Source organism: Perognathus longimembris, chromosome 12 (assembly GCF_023159225.1).
Source record: "Perognathus longimembris pacificus isolate PPM17 chromosome 12, ASM2315922v1, whole genome shotgun sequence".
In the NCBI taxonomy this organism is placed as follows: Eukaryota; Metazoa; Chordata; class Mammalia; order Rodentia; family Heteromyidae; genus Perognathus; species Perognathus longimembris.
Window position 1 is genome coordinate 20,769,365 of NC_063172.1, and position 16,667 is coordinate 20,786,031.

At 32.5% G+C, this 16,667-nt stretch overlaps 1 protein-coding gene across 3 annotated transcripts in view; it reads left to right on the plus strand.

Annotated features, from left to right (window-relative positions):
• Csmd3 (CUB and Sushi multiple domains 3) overlaps nt 1-16,667 on the plus strand; it is an 860,328-nt gene that overhangs the window by 769,403 nt on the left and 74,258 nt on the right. For all 3 annotated transcript variants that reach the window (XM_048358905.1, XM_048358906.1, XM_048358908.1), the window contains 4 exons: nt 438-615; nt 1,474-1,619; nt 12,378-12,458; nt 13,272-13,385. In XM_048358905.1, coding sequence (XP_048214862.1) covers nt 438-615; nt 1,474-1,619; nt 12,378-12,458; nt 13,272-13,385 — 519 coding nt within the window. The remainder of the gene's footprint in view (nt 1-437; nt 616-1,473; nt 1,620-12,377; nt 12,459-13,271; nt 13,386-16,667) is intronic.

Genomic DNA, 16,667 nt, shown 5'->3' on the forward strand with positions numbered 1-16,667 from the left:
AGTCCTGGGGCTTGGACTCAGGGCCTGAGCACTGTCCCTGGCTTCTTTTTGCTCAAGGCTAGCACTCTGCCACTTGAGCCACAGGGCCACTTCTGGCCATTTTCTGTATATGTGGTGCTGGGGAATCGAACCCAGGGCCTCATGTATATGAAGCAGGCACTCTTGCCACTAGGCCATATCCCCAGCCCGCGATAGAAAGTATTTTTAAAAGGAGAAAGCATGCAGTTCACCAATCTTGCTTGTGGTTCACAAATTTCATGTAATGTTCATCAATTGAGCTTACATATATACATACACACACACACATATATATATACACACACATATATAAAACAAAAAACCCAGATGTAGTCTACATTGATTAAGAAACATGCTTTTTCCGCTGTTGACAGTGTATTATTTTTAATATTTTTGTGTGTACATGTCTTTCTCTACAGCTCTTTGTGGAGGGAATATTACTGCAATGAATGGCACTATTTATTCTCCAGGATATCCTGATGAATATCCAAATTTTCAAGATTGTTTTTGGCTTGTCAGAGTTCCTCCAGGGAATGGAATCTACATCAATTTTACTGTCCTTCAAACAGAACCAATTTATGATTTTATTACTGTATGGTAAGCCAGGACCATTGTTTTTGATTGATACAACTATATATAAGAATGAACAAAGAAAGGAATGAAAATATATCACAATTTTCTGTTACAAATTGCCTTCTGATATTTGAGTTGGTGTAACTGTGGTTGACAGAATGTGTTTTAAAGAATGAGACAAACAAGAGAAATAGGTGTTGACTTATTTATACAGTAAGGTAGCTCAATATTATAGAACAAAAGTTTAGGTGAAGAAGAAATTGAAAATATTTATAAATGTAATGCCCAAATGAACAATTAACATGATAATTTTAAAGTATAAATTAGTAGGCAAAACTGATATTTTCAATGTCTATATTTGTATCATAATTATTTAATATAAGTCATGTCATGACAACTTATCCAAGATAGAATAGAGTATTATCCTCTCAATTAATAGATCTCTAAAAATATGAAAAAAACCTGAACTAAATGTTGACGAGTCATCAAAAAAACTACTGTAGGAGTTCATGTGTTCTAAGAATTCAGACTGTACTTGCTATGACTCACAAGATCATTGCTGAAGAAAATAAAAGGAAAAAAATCCCTGAAGCCTTTTATATAATCTGAGTATTGGTTAAAGAGAAGATAATTTATTGATTTCAAAAAATGTTGGTATATTTTATTTAGATGAAAGTAGGATCCATTTTTAATTTTACATTTTAAACATGTAACCACCTATGTAGACATAAAGAATACCAATAGGTATTGTCTCTCATTGATTACTTTATCTAGCGAATACGATCACATAATATAATTACATGCAGTACCTTCACTAAACATGTTCCAAACTTTTCCAAGAAATTAATCACCCTTTCCCATTGTCTCCCTTCTGTTTAATAGGGATGGGCCTGACCAGAACTCACCCCAGATTGGTCAATTCAGTGGCAACACTGCCTTAGAATCAGTATACAGCACGTCCAATCAGATTTTAATCAAATTCCACAGTGACTTCACAACAAGTGGCTTTTTTGTGCTCAGTTATCATGGTTGGTATTGTCTAAATGATTCTATTTAATTTCATAAAATTAAAGTGAATACTGAAAAAATGGATGCAATGTATTTTTAACCAATAATTGAAAGGATATTAAAATTTGACACATTGGTCACCGCTGTAACATTAGCATTTCAAATACATTTACTTGCCAACTATGGCCTCTGCTAAGTGTTTGGGGACATAAAAATGTGAGCAAATGGATATAGCAAATAAATCAGGCAGTAATTACCCAGTGGAAAATAACCATTATTTTTTTTTGCATGGAAACCAATAAAAGAGAACCAGCTGTTCATATTTTCCCGCATGTAATTTGGAGACATCAATAGATTTTTTTCATACAAAATTATAATATCTCCAACCTGCTGTGAATCTATCTAAAATTAGCATCCAATAGAATTATGCTATGGATCACATTACTCATTCCTTTATAACTCTTGTTTGGAAATTATCTCTTCTAGACTTTCACATTTTCAAGTGCCTATTCCAGATCATTAGGTTCCAAGTTGTTAATATTGTGAAACAATTTATGGAGTCTCAACATTGTTTCTTTAAGCATTTTTTTCTATTCTACCTTCATACTATTAGTGTAAAGAGGACATTCAGGAGATTCACAGAGATGTGCCTTTCTATTTATTTGAATCCATTTTAAGAAAGTTTTACTTACATTGATCTTTCAATTTTTTATGACCGTCTCATAAAGACACATTCTGCCTTACATAAATCTAATCATACTAATTCCAAATATTTCACAGAAAATAGACTACATAAATTCCTAAACTTACATAATTTTTCCCATGGACATGCATTGGACACTATATTAATATACAACTTAATGTTTTATCTACTTAGAGTAATGAAATATTTGATACATGAGCTTCTTATTCCATGAAAAATATGTCACATGTGTGTGACAAAGCCATTTAAAGCACATTAGCTATAGCAGTGGTGAATTAACTATAAAAATTCTTGAGTTCCTAATCTGAACATTTACCAGACAGTTTTGTGCTAATTAGTGTCCCACAGTGTCCTAAAGCTCCTGTCACTGTTACTGCCGGTCCACTTCAGCACAGCACTTAAAAACTGGAGTGTTCTGATAGACATACCTATTTTGGATGTTTATGTCTTCAGAAACTAATATACCTAGTCTACTGAATTGGATTAAGGCTGCCAATATGTAGATAATGCTTGCAGCTGAAAATATAGCATCATTTCTTAGATAGACAACCATACCTGGGAAACAAATAGTTATCAGCATCAAGGAGGATATTTTCTCTCTGCACAAATTTTTACGCATGGCCCTGCTGAAGAAATATATCAAGGAAATATTCTTAAGTATTACTATATATTCTTACAAATATTTATAAGATAATCCTGTAGGAAATGAAATTTTCTTATACAGTTTTGGAGCCCTTCAGAAGGAACGTATTATTAGAGGAAAGGATACCAAGTGCATATGAACACTTACAGCATATGTGAATAGCAGGTATATACTTATATATATACATATATATTGAGAGAGAGAATGAGTGAGAGAGATTTCATATATATGCACATATATTGCCAGAACACACATACACAGAGAATATGAAGGTGGGTTTTATAGAAACAGATGAATTTATACATGTCTGCTGTCATTCATAAATGTTTAGCTTGATTTTTGTTGGATTTTGAATCATGTTTGATAGAAATAGAGTGCTTTAGGAATAAAGATAACCAAATGCTTTCTAGTAGTTTGTTTTTCAGATCAACTTGACAAATTAGCTTTTTAGCCTTTTTCCTCAAGTATAAAAACAATTTGGAAGGGTTAGTGGAAGAATGAAATGAAATACTGCATGTCTAAAATCTACTTCCTTGACTGCTAAGTATTAGATTGAGTCACCTACAGTTCTAGTTTGAATAGCTCACCTCATAAAGCACTATCATTGTTAAGATTATCATGGCATTGAAAAGATATTGAAGAGACCACACAAAATGAACTACTATTAGCAACATGCCTAACAGAGAAAATACTTTACAACTGTGTTTGCTTATCACACCTCATTTTTAAGTTTAGATATTTCTAAAAATGCATATATGCACACATACATGTCTGATATGATAGTGAAGGCCAATGTGACAGTGCTTATCACAAACTAATCAACATCTCTGCTGATTCAATATCTGTTGGAATTTTACCCAATCCTTCAATTTTGGGATATATCCTCAAATTACCTCAAATTTTGCTAAAATTACCCAAAATGTTAACTTCCTCCTATTATATCAGGACAATTTTCCTAAAGCGTTACTTTCTCCTTATTCACCTTTCTAAGATCTCCTTGTACAGATAGATAATCATGAAGAAAGCTACCTCACTTATTAATTCATTGACATTTTTCTAGCCCCTTCCTTACTGCTATTAGTGTGAATTCAATTCTTAAATCTGTGTCTTCCACCCTGTCTACATACTCATCTTCAGATCTTTGACTCTCCCCGTGAGTCTTATCTCCTCTATGTCTTGATGACTCAAAATCAACGTGCTTGTCATTATCTCTTTTATGATTGCACTAATTCTTTTTACAAAACTCTTGAGAATCCACGTAGAATGTTCTATATTGTTTCATGCGCCTTGTTGTTTGGATACTACTGAGTGTTTTGTTTTTTTATGACAAAGATCAGTGCTTCTTCTTTTCTTTTCCTTTTTTGTTATTTAGTAATGACTAATTATGTTTTAGTGGGGGAAGTATGTAACAGATTCTTTTTTATTTAAGTTATTTAAACGAAGGGTTTGTTAAGTTGCCTTTGTTCTTGTTTTATGCACTCCTAAAGACTGATCCATTCCCCTACCCTTTCTGCTTTAGTTTATTTTTCAGATGTTTTCCTGCTTTTGAATGGAGGAGGCTGTAGTCTCAATTGTACTTTTCCCCACTTTTTGAGAAGCTAAGATTCCAAGCATCTAAGGCTTTTGTTTTTTCCTCTGATACAGGTGTATTTTATTAGACTCAAATTTTATGAATAAGTTTCTGTATTTGACCTAGCAGCTTTTGTATGATTTTAAACCAACCATATGTTGATATTTCTCAATAGTCACAATATTTGCACTCCTGAAAAATACATCATATATGATACATTATATTAAATGTAAATATATGTGTTGAATTCCAGTGTTCTGATGCTGTGCCTGGCTTGTTTTTTATGTTTGTTTATTGATTGATTGATTGATTGATAGGATGTCATGAATGATTTTGCACTAGCTGAATTTAAATTGTGATAACCAAAATTCTACCTCGCACATAGTTTGGATTATGTCAGTGCTACTATGCACAGCCAGCAACAACTATTAAAAATCTCAATTTTAGAATCACTAGGTATGTGTTCTGCTTATATATACTCACAAAAATAAACAAGATGTCAAATTATCATTAATATAATTAAATAATGGTATTTACTATGATTAAAAATATCCATCTGCCAGGCTTATGCTTAGTAGAAGTTCTGATAATGGTAAAATGCTTTTCATTTGGTATTTTTGATTACTAACCTAGATATACAATTCATATTTACCATTTATTTTAGGCTAATTGGGGCCTGGGGATATGGCCTAGTGGCAACAGTGCTTGCCTCATATACATGAGTATGGGGTTCGATTCCCCAGCACCACATATACAGAAAATGGCCAGAAGTGGCGCTGTGGCTCAAGTGGCAGAGTGCTAGCCTTGAGCAAGAAGAAGCCAGGGACAGTGCTCAGGCCCTGAGTCCAAGCCCCAGGACTGGCCAAAAAAAAAAAAAAAAAAAAGAATGAAACTATTTTAGGCTAATTGTATATACCTAAACCTATAGTGAATGATTCCTTTATTATGCTTTATTATGTTTTCTTTAAGTTTTTCTATTGAGTAAAACCTTCCTTTTCTTAATCCTTTGTTATATTAGTTAGGTATGATTTTCTCAGGAATTCTGTGTTTATTTTATAAGTTTGACATCTTTAGTGTCACATATTCATAAGATTGCATTTGTCATTTAAGTTTTGCTTATTAATACATTTCTTTGTGAAAAACACCTGTTTATCCTTTGGTTTTCCCTTAAAGATATGCTTTAAAATAGAATAAGAATATGTTTTGCTCCTTTGTATTTTGACTTCCCTTATGAGGTTCAGGTAGCCCTGGGTATTATTTAAAGCATAAACCTCATAAAGCCTTTCATAATAAGTAAATTATATGCAAAAAGTATGGGACACATGTGAATGTGGAGGTACCTGAGTTGTATTTTTCATTTGAAGAAATGTTTCTTTCATTCTCTCTACTGGTGTTAATGTAATATCTCAAACTAAGAACTTCTGTTCTTTATATACCACTAATTTATGATGACCTTGGATTGTGTTAAATAATACTAATGGTTATCCTAACCAAGGATTCCAAAAAGTAAAGAAAACCCATTTCAAATGCAAGAGGTTTGCTTGTTGTTGGTTGTTAATTTATAAAGAGAGAATTTGTGTAACAGTCTCTGTAATAAGACATTTGTTGTTTACCAAAAAGTTTATTTGCTAGGTTATATGCTACATACCTAAGTGACATTTTTCTAAAGTATTTTATCTCTATAAGACTTAAAGTATACTCGATTTTAATAATGAAATAATTAAAAGAAAAGTTAGATAACCTAGACAAAACCTGAGTACTAATAAATCTATAGGCTTATGAGGGTATATATAGAAAGGAATCCAAAGAACAACTTATTTTTGAAAGTGAAAAATAACAATACCTAAGAGTTAACTATGTTCTTATCAACCACAAGAAGTGTCCTAAGCTTGTATTTCTTCATGAGTAGATTGTGATTCATGTAATATAAACTTACGTTTTATAAAATGTTTGGCAAATGTGAGTTTACTCTTTATGAAGTAACAGAGTTACTTGTTTCCTAGAAAAGTACCTTTCTTTTTTTTTTTTTTTTTTTTAGTTTGACAAACTGTTTATTCACAAAATATTTAACAGAAAGTCAATTACAGAGATAAAGAATTATAACTATATCACTTTAAATATTCAAATATTTACAAGCATATTCATACATAATTAATAACACAGCCTTTAAAAATATTTATTTATTTGTTGGTCCTCGGGCTACCTTTCTTAATTGTACCTTGGAACTTTAATCCTGTTAGTACGACTTTGGTTCCTCAAGCTCTACAAGGTCATAGTAGCACATTGTCATAGTTATCTCAACTTGGACTAGTCTTCTTTATGGTTTCTAAAGTGTTGTATAGTAATCTTGTGGAGATAAAATTAGTTTTACTGAAATGTGACTCACTAAAATACTATGTGCTGTAAAGTACTGTGGAAATGACACTATAGCAGAATAACTTAAAACAGAATTTGCTTATATTCATTAGACAGGACGTTTCATTCTCATGTGAAAGTATTAAGGTAAACTCATTATGTCTATGGAATATTATTTAGAAAAAAATTTAGTTCCACTAGTTCTTTGGCTTTTTTTTCTTTGATTTCAGTTACCCACAAGTCAACTATACATGGCCAACTACAATATGAAAATATCGAGGAAAGAATTCCAGAAATAAATCATTCATAAATTTCAAAAAATGTAGAGGGTAGTTTTATAATTGCTTTTTTTTATCAGATCAGTTAATATTTTTAATATGTTATTATACTCAAAATAATTTTAATGTAAGCATATCTATGTATGTATAGGAATAAATATGTGCAAGATTCATATTTAGGATTTGAACCATTCACTAAATTGACAGAATGTAACAGTCATTGATAAAGGGAAATAGTTATAATATTATTTAGCAAATTTTATTACCCATAGTTTTTTAAATAAAGCATAGCAACTATTAAGTAATAACTTGATATTTTTGAGAATGTATTTAGAAGGCTGGTAATGTGTTTCAGGTCACATTTTTTTAGTATATGTTACCTGTACAATAAATGATGTATTGTGGTATGTACAGTTAATTCCACAAAGCCTTCTACAAGAGGTTGCTATAGAAATGAGAACAAAATTTATACAAAATGTGAATCAAGACTACTTCAAACTGTGTGACCTCCTTGACTTATATGACTTAAATAATGACTTCCATTCACACTTCAATAAGTAGAGCACTGAATTCATAAAGCGTTTATTTGCATGATGTCCATGATTCATGGAGGAAAATGGATGTCATCCAGTAGGATGTGTGTGTGTGTGTGTGTGTGTGTGTGTGTGTGTGTGTGTGTGTATGGGTATGTTTAGGTGTTCATAAAATGTTGGAGCTAATATATAAAATAGGTGAAATTGTTCTGAAGAAAATACATTGCAAACTACTGTTACCTAAACCTAATTGATTTGTGTAAAAAGTTGTTAATTATATTTTGATATTTATTGCATTAGTATAACTATTGACAAGAATAGGTATTTTTATTTCAAACATCATATTGCCTGTCTTCTGTGGTCAAAGGTGAGGAACAACATGACTTTCATAAAACAAAAGTAAGTGCACTTGAATAATTGACAGATTATATCATTAAAGACTGGCATCTTAACGCAAAGGGTGTGAGGCTTTCAGGCTTTGAATTGTGGGAGGATTTTAGAAAAGGTTCAAAGAAGCAAAATTTTCTTGTGGATTGTGTGGTGTCAAAAAAGTGAGTGATTTTTTTTTTTATTGGATAGAGTAGCAATTTTTGGAGAGGATTCAAATAAAGGTTCACATCCATATCACCGATATTGAAGTAGTACTCATTCATGTTAGGTGAGATTGAAAAGTCTTGGTTCACCTTATCATTTTATAGTCTGAATAATACTGTCTTTTTTATTGTCAGTGGTACTGAGGTTTGAAATCAGAACCTGTTTTTTGCTTGACTTGCTTTCCTAGCTGTCACACTATCACTTAAATTATGATTCCACCCTAGCCTTTTTTCTGGTTATCATGGACTTTTCTGCCTGAGCTGGCTTTGAACTTGATCCTTCAGATCTCAGCTTCATGAGTAGCTAGTATTGCAGGTGTGAGTCACCAATACATATATATGAGTTCTAGTGTATTGTTTTTGTTATATTTACATCAAGGACTTATTGTGTCTTGTTCTAACAAGTATAAAGAAATACGCTTCTTGAGTCTGAATTTTCATTTTTAGTTAAACTATTTATGTTCGTCAAAAGAGTATGTCTTGTAGTTAGTCATGTAAACTCTAAGCTAAAAGCAGATGAGAATAATAGTAATAATAATAGTAAATTGCAGTATACTACTGTCTATTGTCTACTAATGTAAAATGTACCTCTATTAGGCAGAGCAGCCTTAGCCTATTGGTTTTCAAGTCTAATGGGATTAGTACTATGACAAGATACCTTTAATTAATTTGAATATGAGAAAGCCAATTCATGTGATAGATAGGGATGTTTCCTGTGATAATTCTGAAATGTTTGATAAGTGGTTTAATCCCCATAGTTTCTGGTATTCCTTCTCTAAAAAAACACCAGAGGCACTTTTTATTAATCTATTTCTCATGAAAACATTTTTCTCTCAAACTCAAAACCAATAGTATGCATTGACTATTTATCTGTAATATTCTCCTTTACAGGCAGAAATGAACTTACTGGAAAATTTTCTTTTTTTAGCAAAGGTATATTTAACAGTAACGTAAGTGTATAGTTGATGCATACTTCAGGTTCAGATATGCTAAACTAGCAGATTTTCTTCCAAGATGAAAAATGGTTTAGTTTGCTCTGTATATCAAAACTGAGGTAACATTTATTCCAACACCAAACTCTGCTTTAAGTGAAATGGCCTACATTAATTTTAGTTAAGTTTAGAAATTGTACTGCCAAAATTATATAATCATATATATATATACATGCATATATATATATGTATGCTTTTATCCATCTCAATCTTCCTCAAATAATATCTTCATACTTGAGCTAATGTGGGTCACCACTGAAATACACGGAGGCTTACATAGAGCTGTGAGTTTATAAGTGTACACAGAGCATTATTTTTGTCCTCTGTAAGAAATATCACATCCTTGTTTTACAGAAAGGTTATGTACTTGGAATTTTTTTCTTTTGGTTTGGTGACGAAATGGCAATTTGCCAATGTTCTATTTTTTTGTTTGTTTCAAGCAGCCTTTAATAGCTCAGTTGAATAGCAATGGAAAAATGAATTGAATTTATTGAATTGGATTGGATGTTTCATTGCAAAGGAAATAGAAAATTAAAAATACCACAAAAACATTGCCAAAATCAAATGCTAAAGCTATTTCAAGAAATAAATTTGTTGGATCCAGAACTAAATATGTCTGCACATCTGAACAAATGGGGCACTTATTCAAGTAATATCCACCCTTGAGAGCTACTGACATGTGGAATACTATGTTCTTTTGTTGTTGAACTGAAAATATTATTTTAAAGCTGAATGATATGTCCAACAAATGAATCTTTCAAGAAGAATATAGATTAGGATTGACTGTACACCATAAATATCTATTTCATATAGCTTTTTAGTTAGTGATCCTAAGTACAAAACTATCCAAATTGAAAACTCATGAAAATATGGACTAATATATTTAAATTCATTTGAATTACAGATTAATTTTCAGCAGTCCTATTGAAAATAACATTCTGAAGTTCCATGAAATGCCTGCATTTAGGATACATGAGTTTAGGGGACATTGTTCAACCAACTGCAACAAGTATAAAATGCAAAATGTATAGACAGAAATGTTGCTTATGGTGATATAAAAGCCTTACAGATTTGTATGTCTGGATTGGTTTCAAAAGACAAATCTCCAATCTTAGCCTTCTGAGTAGGCAGAGTTATCATAGATGAGATCTATCTAACCTGGGTTATAATCACCTCTTTAACTTTATAACCATTCCCCATTTAAAATCTAAATGCATTAAATAAATTTTCAAAATTCCCAATTATTCTTCACTGGGCTTTTTCTGAACAAGTGTTTTCTTGTGTCTAGTAATAAGTACATCATTAGCACATTTATACTCTTTGATCCCCACCCTGTGCTTGAGTCAAACATGAGAGCATCTAAAAACAACAGGAAGAGGTAACAAACTGTACAAGAAAAGTACCCACTGCCTTACATATGAAACTGTAACCCCTCTGTACATCACCTTGACAATAAATAATTATTCAGAAAAAAATACTGAAAGGGAAACATTGCAAGTAGGTAGACCAGTAGCAGTTGGAAGAATGTTTCTAATACTTTTCCTTGATTCGTCATTCTTTGCTAATACTTTTTTTTTCAATTTTTAGTTACCTCAATGTTATAAACCTCTTGCAAGAATTATTTTGTTTGATTAAGATAACTTGATTCCTGGATTATTTGCTCAAGTTTTGTTCAGTTGTTATTTTCCCTCTGAATTGCCTTATGTCCATCTTTACTACAGAACTGGAAATACCTTACTCATTATTTTTGTTTTTTGAAGAGATGATACTGGGATTTGAACTCAGGACTTGGATTTTGCCAAGGATAGGAATTTAACACTTGAGCCACTATCACACTTTTGTCTTTTTTTTTTTTGGTGCTTAATTTGAGATAAGAGTTCATGAACTTTCCTGCCCATGATGGCACTGAATCATAATTTTCATATCTCAGACTTCTGAGTAGCTAAGGTAATGCACACATGAGCCACCAGCACCTCACATACTAATCTTCCTTAAATTTTCTCTAATTCATTTACTTTGTAAAGAGTCATCTTTAGCTAGTCTTGTTGATATTTATTAGTATTCTGTAATATTCTTACAATAAAAGAAATATGAATTATATCTCTTTGAAAGGGTATAGCTGTATTCTCTTTATCTCCATACCGTTAGATCTTGTATAAAGTACTGCATTTCTAAAGTCTTTTCTTTACATACTCACTGACTTTCACAAAGATCTTTTATGTAGTGAAAATAAGCAATATATATAATAAATAATATATAATATATAATAATATATAATATATATATATTAACCTCAGCTGCTATAACATTATAAATTGTGTTTCTTTAACAAATGAGGCTTTAAAGATTGTATTATTGATTTTAGATAGCACTTGTGGGTAGGTAGTAAGCATGATACTTAGATTCACAGATACTTTTGCTTGATCATTTTAAATTAAACTAAAATGACCTACAAATTCAGTGTACTAATGTGATCAACTGATAAAATCCATTAGAAATATGACATTCAACAAAGGTGTCTCATACATCGGCAGGAATACCAAGATGAGAAAAGGCTCTTGAACTTCACCATGTAGTATTAAGCTCAAGCTCTAATAGGAGAGCTTTGTAGTTTAAGTTAAATTTTATCTTCCTTTACTAATTTCCTTTTTTATACAATGTAAATAATTATGGAACTTGTTACAAAAATAAAATATAACTTTGAGGATCAAATGAGCACTTACAAGGAAAGTGTCTATGTTACTTGGAAGAGTGTAAGCACTACAGTTTCTATCTACTTGTGATTCCAAGTACTCTGCTTAGTGCAGGGAAATCTGTGATGAACTGTAGAAAAGAAAGGCACTTAACCTTACAGGAGTACAGAATTCTAAACTGTGATTTGGAATGTATTGTGAGTCACATACCAAGGAGTATTAGAAGGATTTTATTACAGGAGGCTACATCTTGCCATTTTAAAGAATGATTAGGTTCTTTCATTTATATATACTTAAAAATAAATAAGAGTGCTACCATTTTTATCTTATTAAAACATTACGCTTTTCTTCTGACATGTGTTTGAGCACCTGTAACTGCTCAGGAAGGGAATAAATCAATGTTGTTTATTTTTTATAGCTTACCAGCTAAGAGTGTGCCAACCTCCGCCACCAGTAGCCAATGCTGAAATTTTGACAGAAGATGATGAATTTGAAATAGGTAAAATCTGGTAAAATATTTTTAAGGAAAATAAACTAGTAACAGTATATATGCATGAAAATTTCCAAACTTAAAAGTTATAGCCTACTGTCTTTCGACTTATTTTCTGTGGACTCATGGAGATTTTCCAGGATTCTTTTTAGGAGCCAGAATAGGAAACAGACAAAATAAAGTAATCGGGGAAGAGGTATGGATTCTCTTTATCCGGGAAAGACTTTAAAAAATAGTGTTGTAACTTAGCATGTAACTATATTTTGGTGTCTCTTCTCTAATTATTATCTTTCTGCTTCCTGTTCCACAGTACTAATATTTTTTTACTTGTGATCAAACCATTACTCCATAGAATGTAAAATATATTAGAAGGAATATTTATATCCAAATCTTAGAAAATGCTTGGTTGATCATGCTCAATTTGACAATAAATCTCTTTCAAGTAATGTTTCATTGCTTAAAAATGGCATATGAAAGCTAACATAAGATAATCTTATCATATTAATTTGTGTCTAATCGGTAGAAAATGTCATAATTTCCAGTGACCAATGGAAGTGTGCTCTTAAAAATAATTAAATTGAGTGTCTTGTAAATACGGAATATATTTTAAGTGAATATCATATCTTTACCAACCAAACGATTCTCATGAATGTGGCATCTGTCCAGCACCAGTGCAGCTGCACTCATAGTTTCCACTTTACTTTACCTCTGTTTGGCATTGAAAAAATCTGTCTTAGTTACAATATTCAATGTCTATTTGTTTAGCATTGGCTTGAGTCTCCATGGATATTCCACTGCTCTTTTTTTTTTTTTTGTAAATAGGTGATATTATTCGATATCAGTGTCTACCTGGATTTACCCTAGTTGGAAACGCAATTTTGACTTGTAGATTAGGAGAGCGGCTGCAAATGGATGGGGCACCTCCAGTTTGTCAAGGTATCAATTTTTCTGGTTATTTTAATTCTTTAAGATTTTCTTGGTATTTAACTCAGTAAAGGGGACTTAAAAAAGAAACATTTTTTCCAATATTAAATATGTAGCTGAAATACTATTATGAGGTATGCAAATTTCATGCATTTTTTTCATTTTTCTATGTCTCTAACTTAGCTTTAAATGTCTGATGTGTCCAAGGTTTTCTTGAAGTTTAGCCCAAAGCCAGTGGACTTTATTTGAATTACTTTTGCTTTGAGATGTTGGAGGTGATGTGCAGAAAAAAAAAAAAAAAAAGCTATTTTCAATACAAGCCCCGAAGTTGATTATTGTTACTTGGAAAAAGACTTACTGTAAGCACTCATTAAACCTTGACAACTTAGTAAGTAAGAGGAGCTGAGGAATGGGCCTTCCTGTTAAGGCCATTTCTGATGGGGAAAAACAACGATAATGTATTCAAGGAATAGACAAAGAGAATGCAGCATCAGAATCTGTAACTGTTTGTGGCTCTGGCAAAGCTTGTGGAGGCATAATTCCCGTAGTTTCAAATCACCAACCAAATTTACACTAGAACAAAGCTAAGGAAGGCCAATCTAAATGCCTAATGACTATGCAAAGACTCTCTGAATGTGCAGAATTTGCTCCTTTAAGAAATTTACTGATTCCTGAAAGTAGTTACAATTGTGATGTAGCTTCTATTATTGATGATGTTCTTGTATCACCTTCCTGTGATTGTATATACACTATCTCTGTAATCTTATCTGAGTATATTGGAAACCGTGTATACTGGTATTAGAACTAGGAAATTGAAAGGGAATACCAAAATTGAGAGACACAGGGTTAAAAAAAGACAAATAACTACAAAAGCAATACTTGCAATACTATTTGGTGTAAGTGAACTGAACACCTCATGGGGGGAAAGGGAAAGGGGGAGGAGGGACGAGGTAACAAGCAGTACAAGAAATGTATCCAGGGCTGGGGATATAGCCTAGCGGCAAGAGTGCCTGCCTCAGATACGCGAGGCCCTAGGTTCGATTCCCCAGCACCACATATACAGAAAATGGCCAGAAGCGGCGCTGTGGCTCAAGTGGCAGAGTGCTAGCCTTGAGCGGGAAGAAGCCAGGGACAGTGCTCAGGCCCTGAGTCCAAGGCCCAGGACTGGCCAAAAAAAAAAAAAAAAAAAAAAAAAAAAAGAAATGTATCCAATGCCTAACGTATGAAACTGTAACCTCTCTGTACATCAGTTTGATAATAAAAATTTGAAAGAAAAAAAAAAGAAATTTACTGATTCCATGGCCTGGTGATGATGTAGCTTGAATGAAATGCATAATGGTGATACTCTGAATTCAGTTATTATTGATTTGTGTAGCCAGAGAGGTGTTTAATGCCCAGTAACTAATCATAAACATCATGATCAATCATAAATGCTGACTAATCTGAGTAAATTGAATTGAACTTGATTATCCTCCAGATTTTATTGAATTGTTTTCTTGGGTACTTAATTCATCTGGGTCTATTTCTGAGGTTTGGACATCTTTATTTGGGAAAGTATCTTAAGTGTATAAGCCTCAAAAACGAGCCTGCTTATTATTCTAAATATTTAATAAATAAGTATTATCTTGTGGGGATGGGAATATGGCCTAGTGGTAGAGTACTTACCTCACATACATGGAGTCCTGGGTTCAATAACTCAGCACCACATAAACAGGAAAGGCCAGATGTAGTTCTGTAGCTCAAGTGGTAGAGTGCTAGCCTTGAGCAAAAAGAAGCCAGGGACAGTGCTCAGTCTCTGAGTTCAAGACCCAGGACTGGCAAAAAATAATCAAACAAAAACAAAATACTAGTTTTTCTACCTACATTGAATCTTTTTCAGGAAATATTTCCCCAAGAGACTTTTAAATTTCCAAGAGCAAAAGGTAATTTTAGAAGAATAAACAGTTCCACTGTGAGAATTTCCCATTATTTAAGTCACCACTGCTAGAACATCTTGGTGGGAGTTTGGTGGTTTGGTATTTTGATGTTGTCATGCATATTCTTCATAGGCAGGTACCATTCATTCAGCTTTCTACATCATAGAAGGACTGTAATATTTAGGATTATATGAGATTAATATTCAAGTACTCAGATATATAGATGAAGATGATTGATTTCTGCCTTTTAGAAAATAATACATTGGAAAATAACTTGAACAGACACAGTAATTTTAGTGTTACTATGATTTTTAATGGTAGTGTTAGGATTTGATCTCAGGCCTTGGAGAAAGCAAATATTTTACAACTTGATTCAAGTTTCCAGGCCTTTATACATTTATTTATGGTTTTGAACAATGTCTAATGCATATTCCCATTGGGTTTGGACTATGGTCCCTCTATTTGATATATCCACATAGATGAGTCAGGGACACACACTACCAGGCAGTTTTTGTTGTTGTTGTTTGGCTGGAACTGGGAGCTTGAACTCAAGAGAGTCCTAATTCTTCACTGGCTTTTTAACTCACAGCTGAGTTCTGCCACTTGAACTCTACTTAAAGAAATGTATTGAATATCTGACTTTAGGGCAAATGATAAGAATCCCAACAAATAAAGTATACTGCAATTTGAAGGACTGTAGAACACAATTATGTTTTTGCAAATACACAATCAATTTTATATATTTGTACACACATGTGCACACATATATATTTACTCTTATTTTCTGTTAATAAGACAACAGAAGCATAAAATAAGAAGTGCATTATCACCAAACTACCTTGTAAAAAGGTATGAAAATGTAATAATGAAACCTATTGTTTTGAAGACTTGAGGAATATGCCTATAATTTCAGCTAGCTACTAAGGCGATGGATTGGAAGGATCGGGCTTGCATACAGCCCTGGCAAAAAATTAGAAGATCCATCTCTATAAATAAGCCAGGCATGGTGGTATGTATCTGTGATACCAGCAATACTGTATGCATAGGAAAGAGGATCAGAGTCTGAGGCATGTCTCAAGAAAAAAAAATATACTCTATCTGAAAAATAAAGCAAAAAATGGCTTTTATAATAAATTGATTATTGAATTAAATACATAAAGAATAAATAGTGTCTTAACCCACATTTAATACCTGAAACTAGTATGAGAAACTCAAGGTAACTTGTAACACAGAATTGTCTGAAATCCTCATTGATTTTGGATGTGGTGGTACAAACTGTCATCCAAGGACTTGGTAGACAGAGGCTACAGGGGTGCCAGTTCAAGGGCTGCTGGCCCTATGCTGAAACCCTACCTCAAAATAAAATAAAGGAAGAATA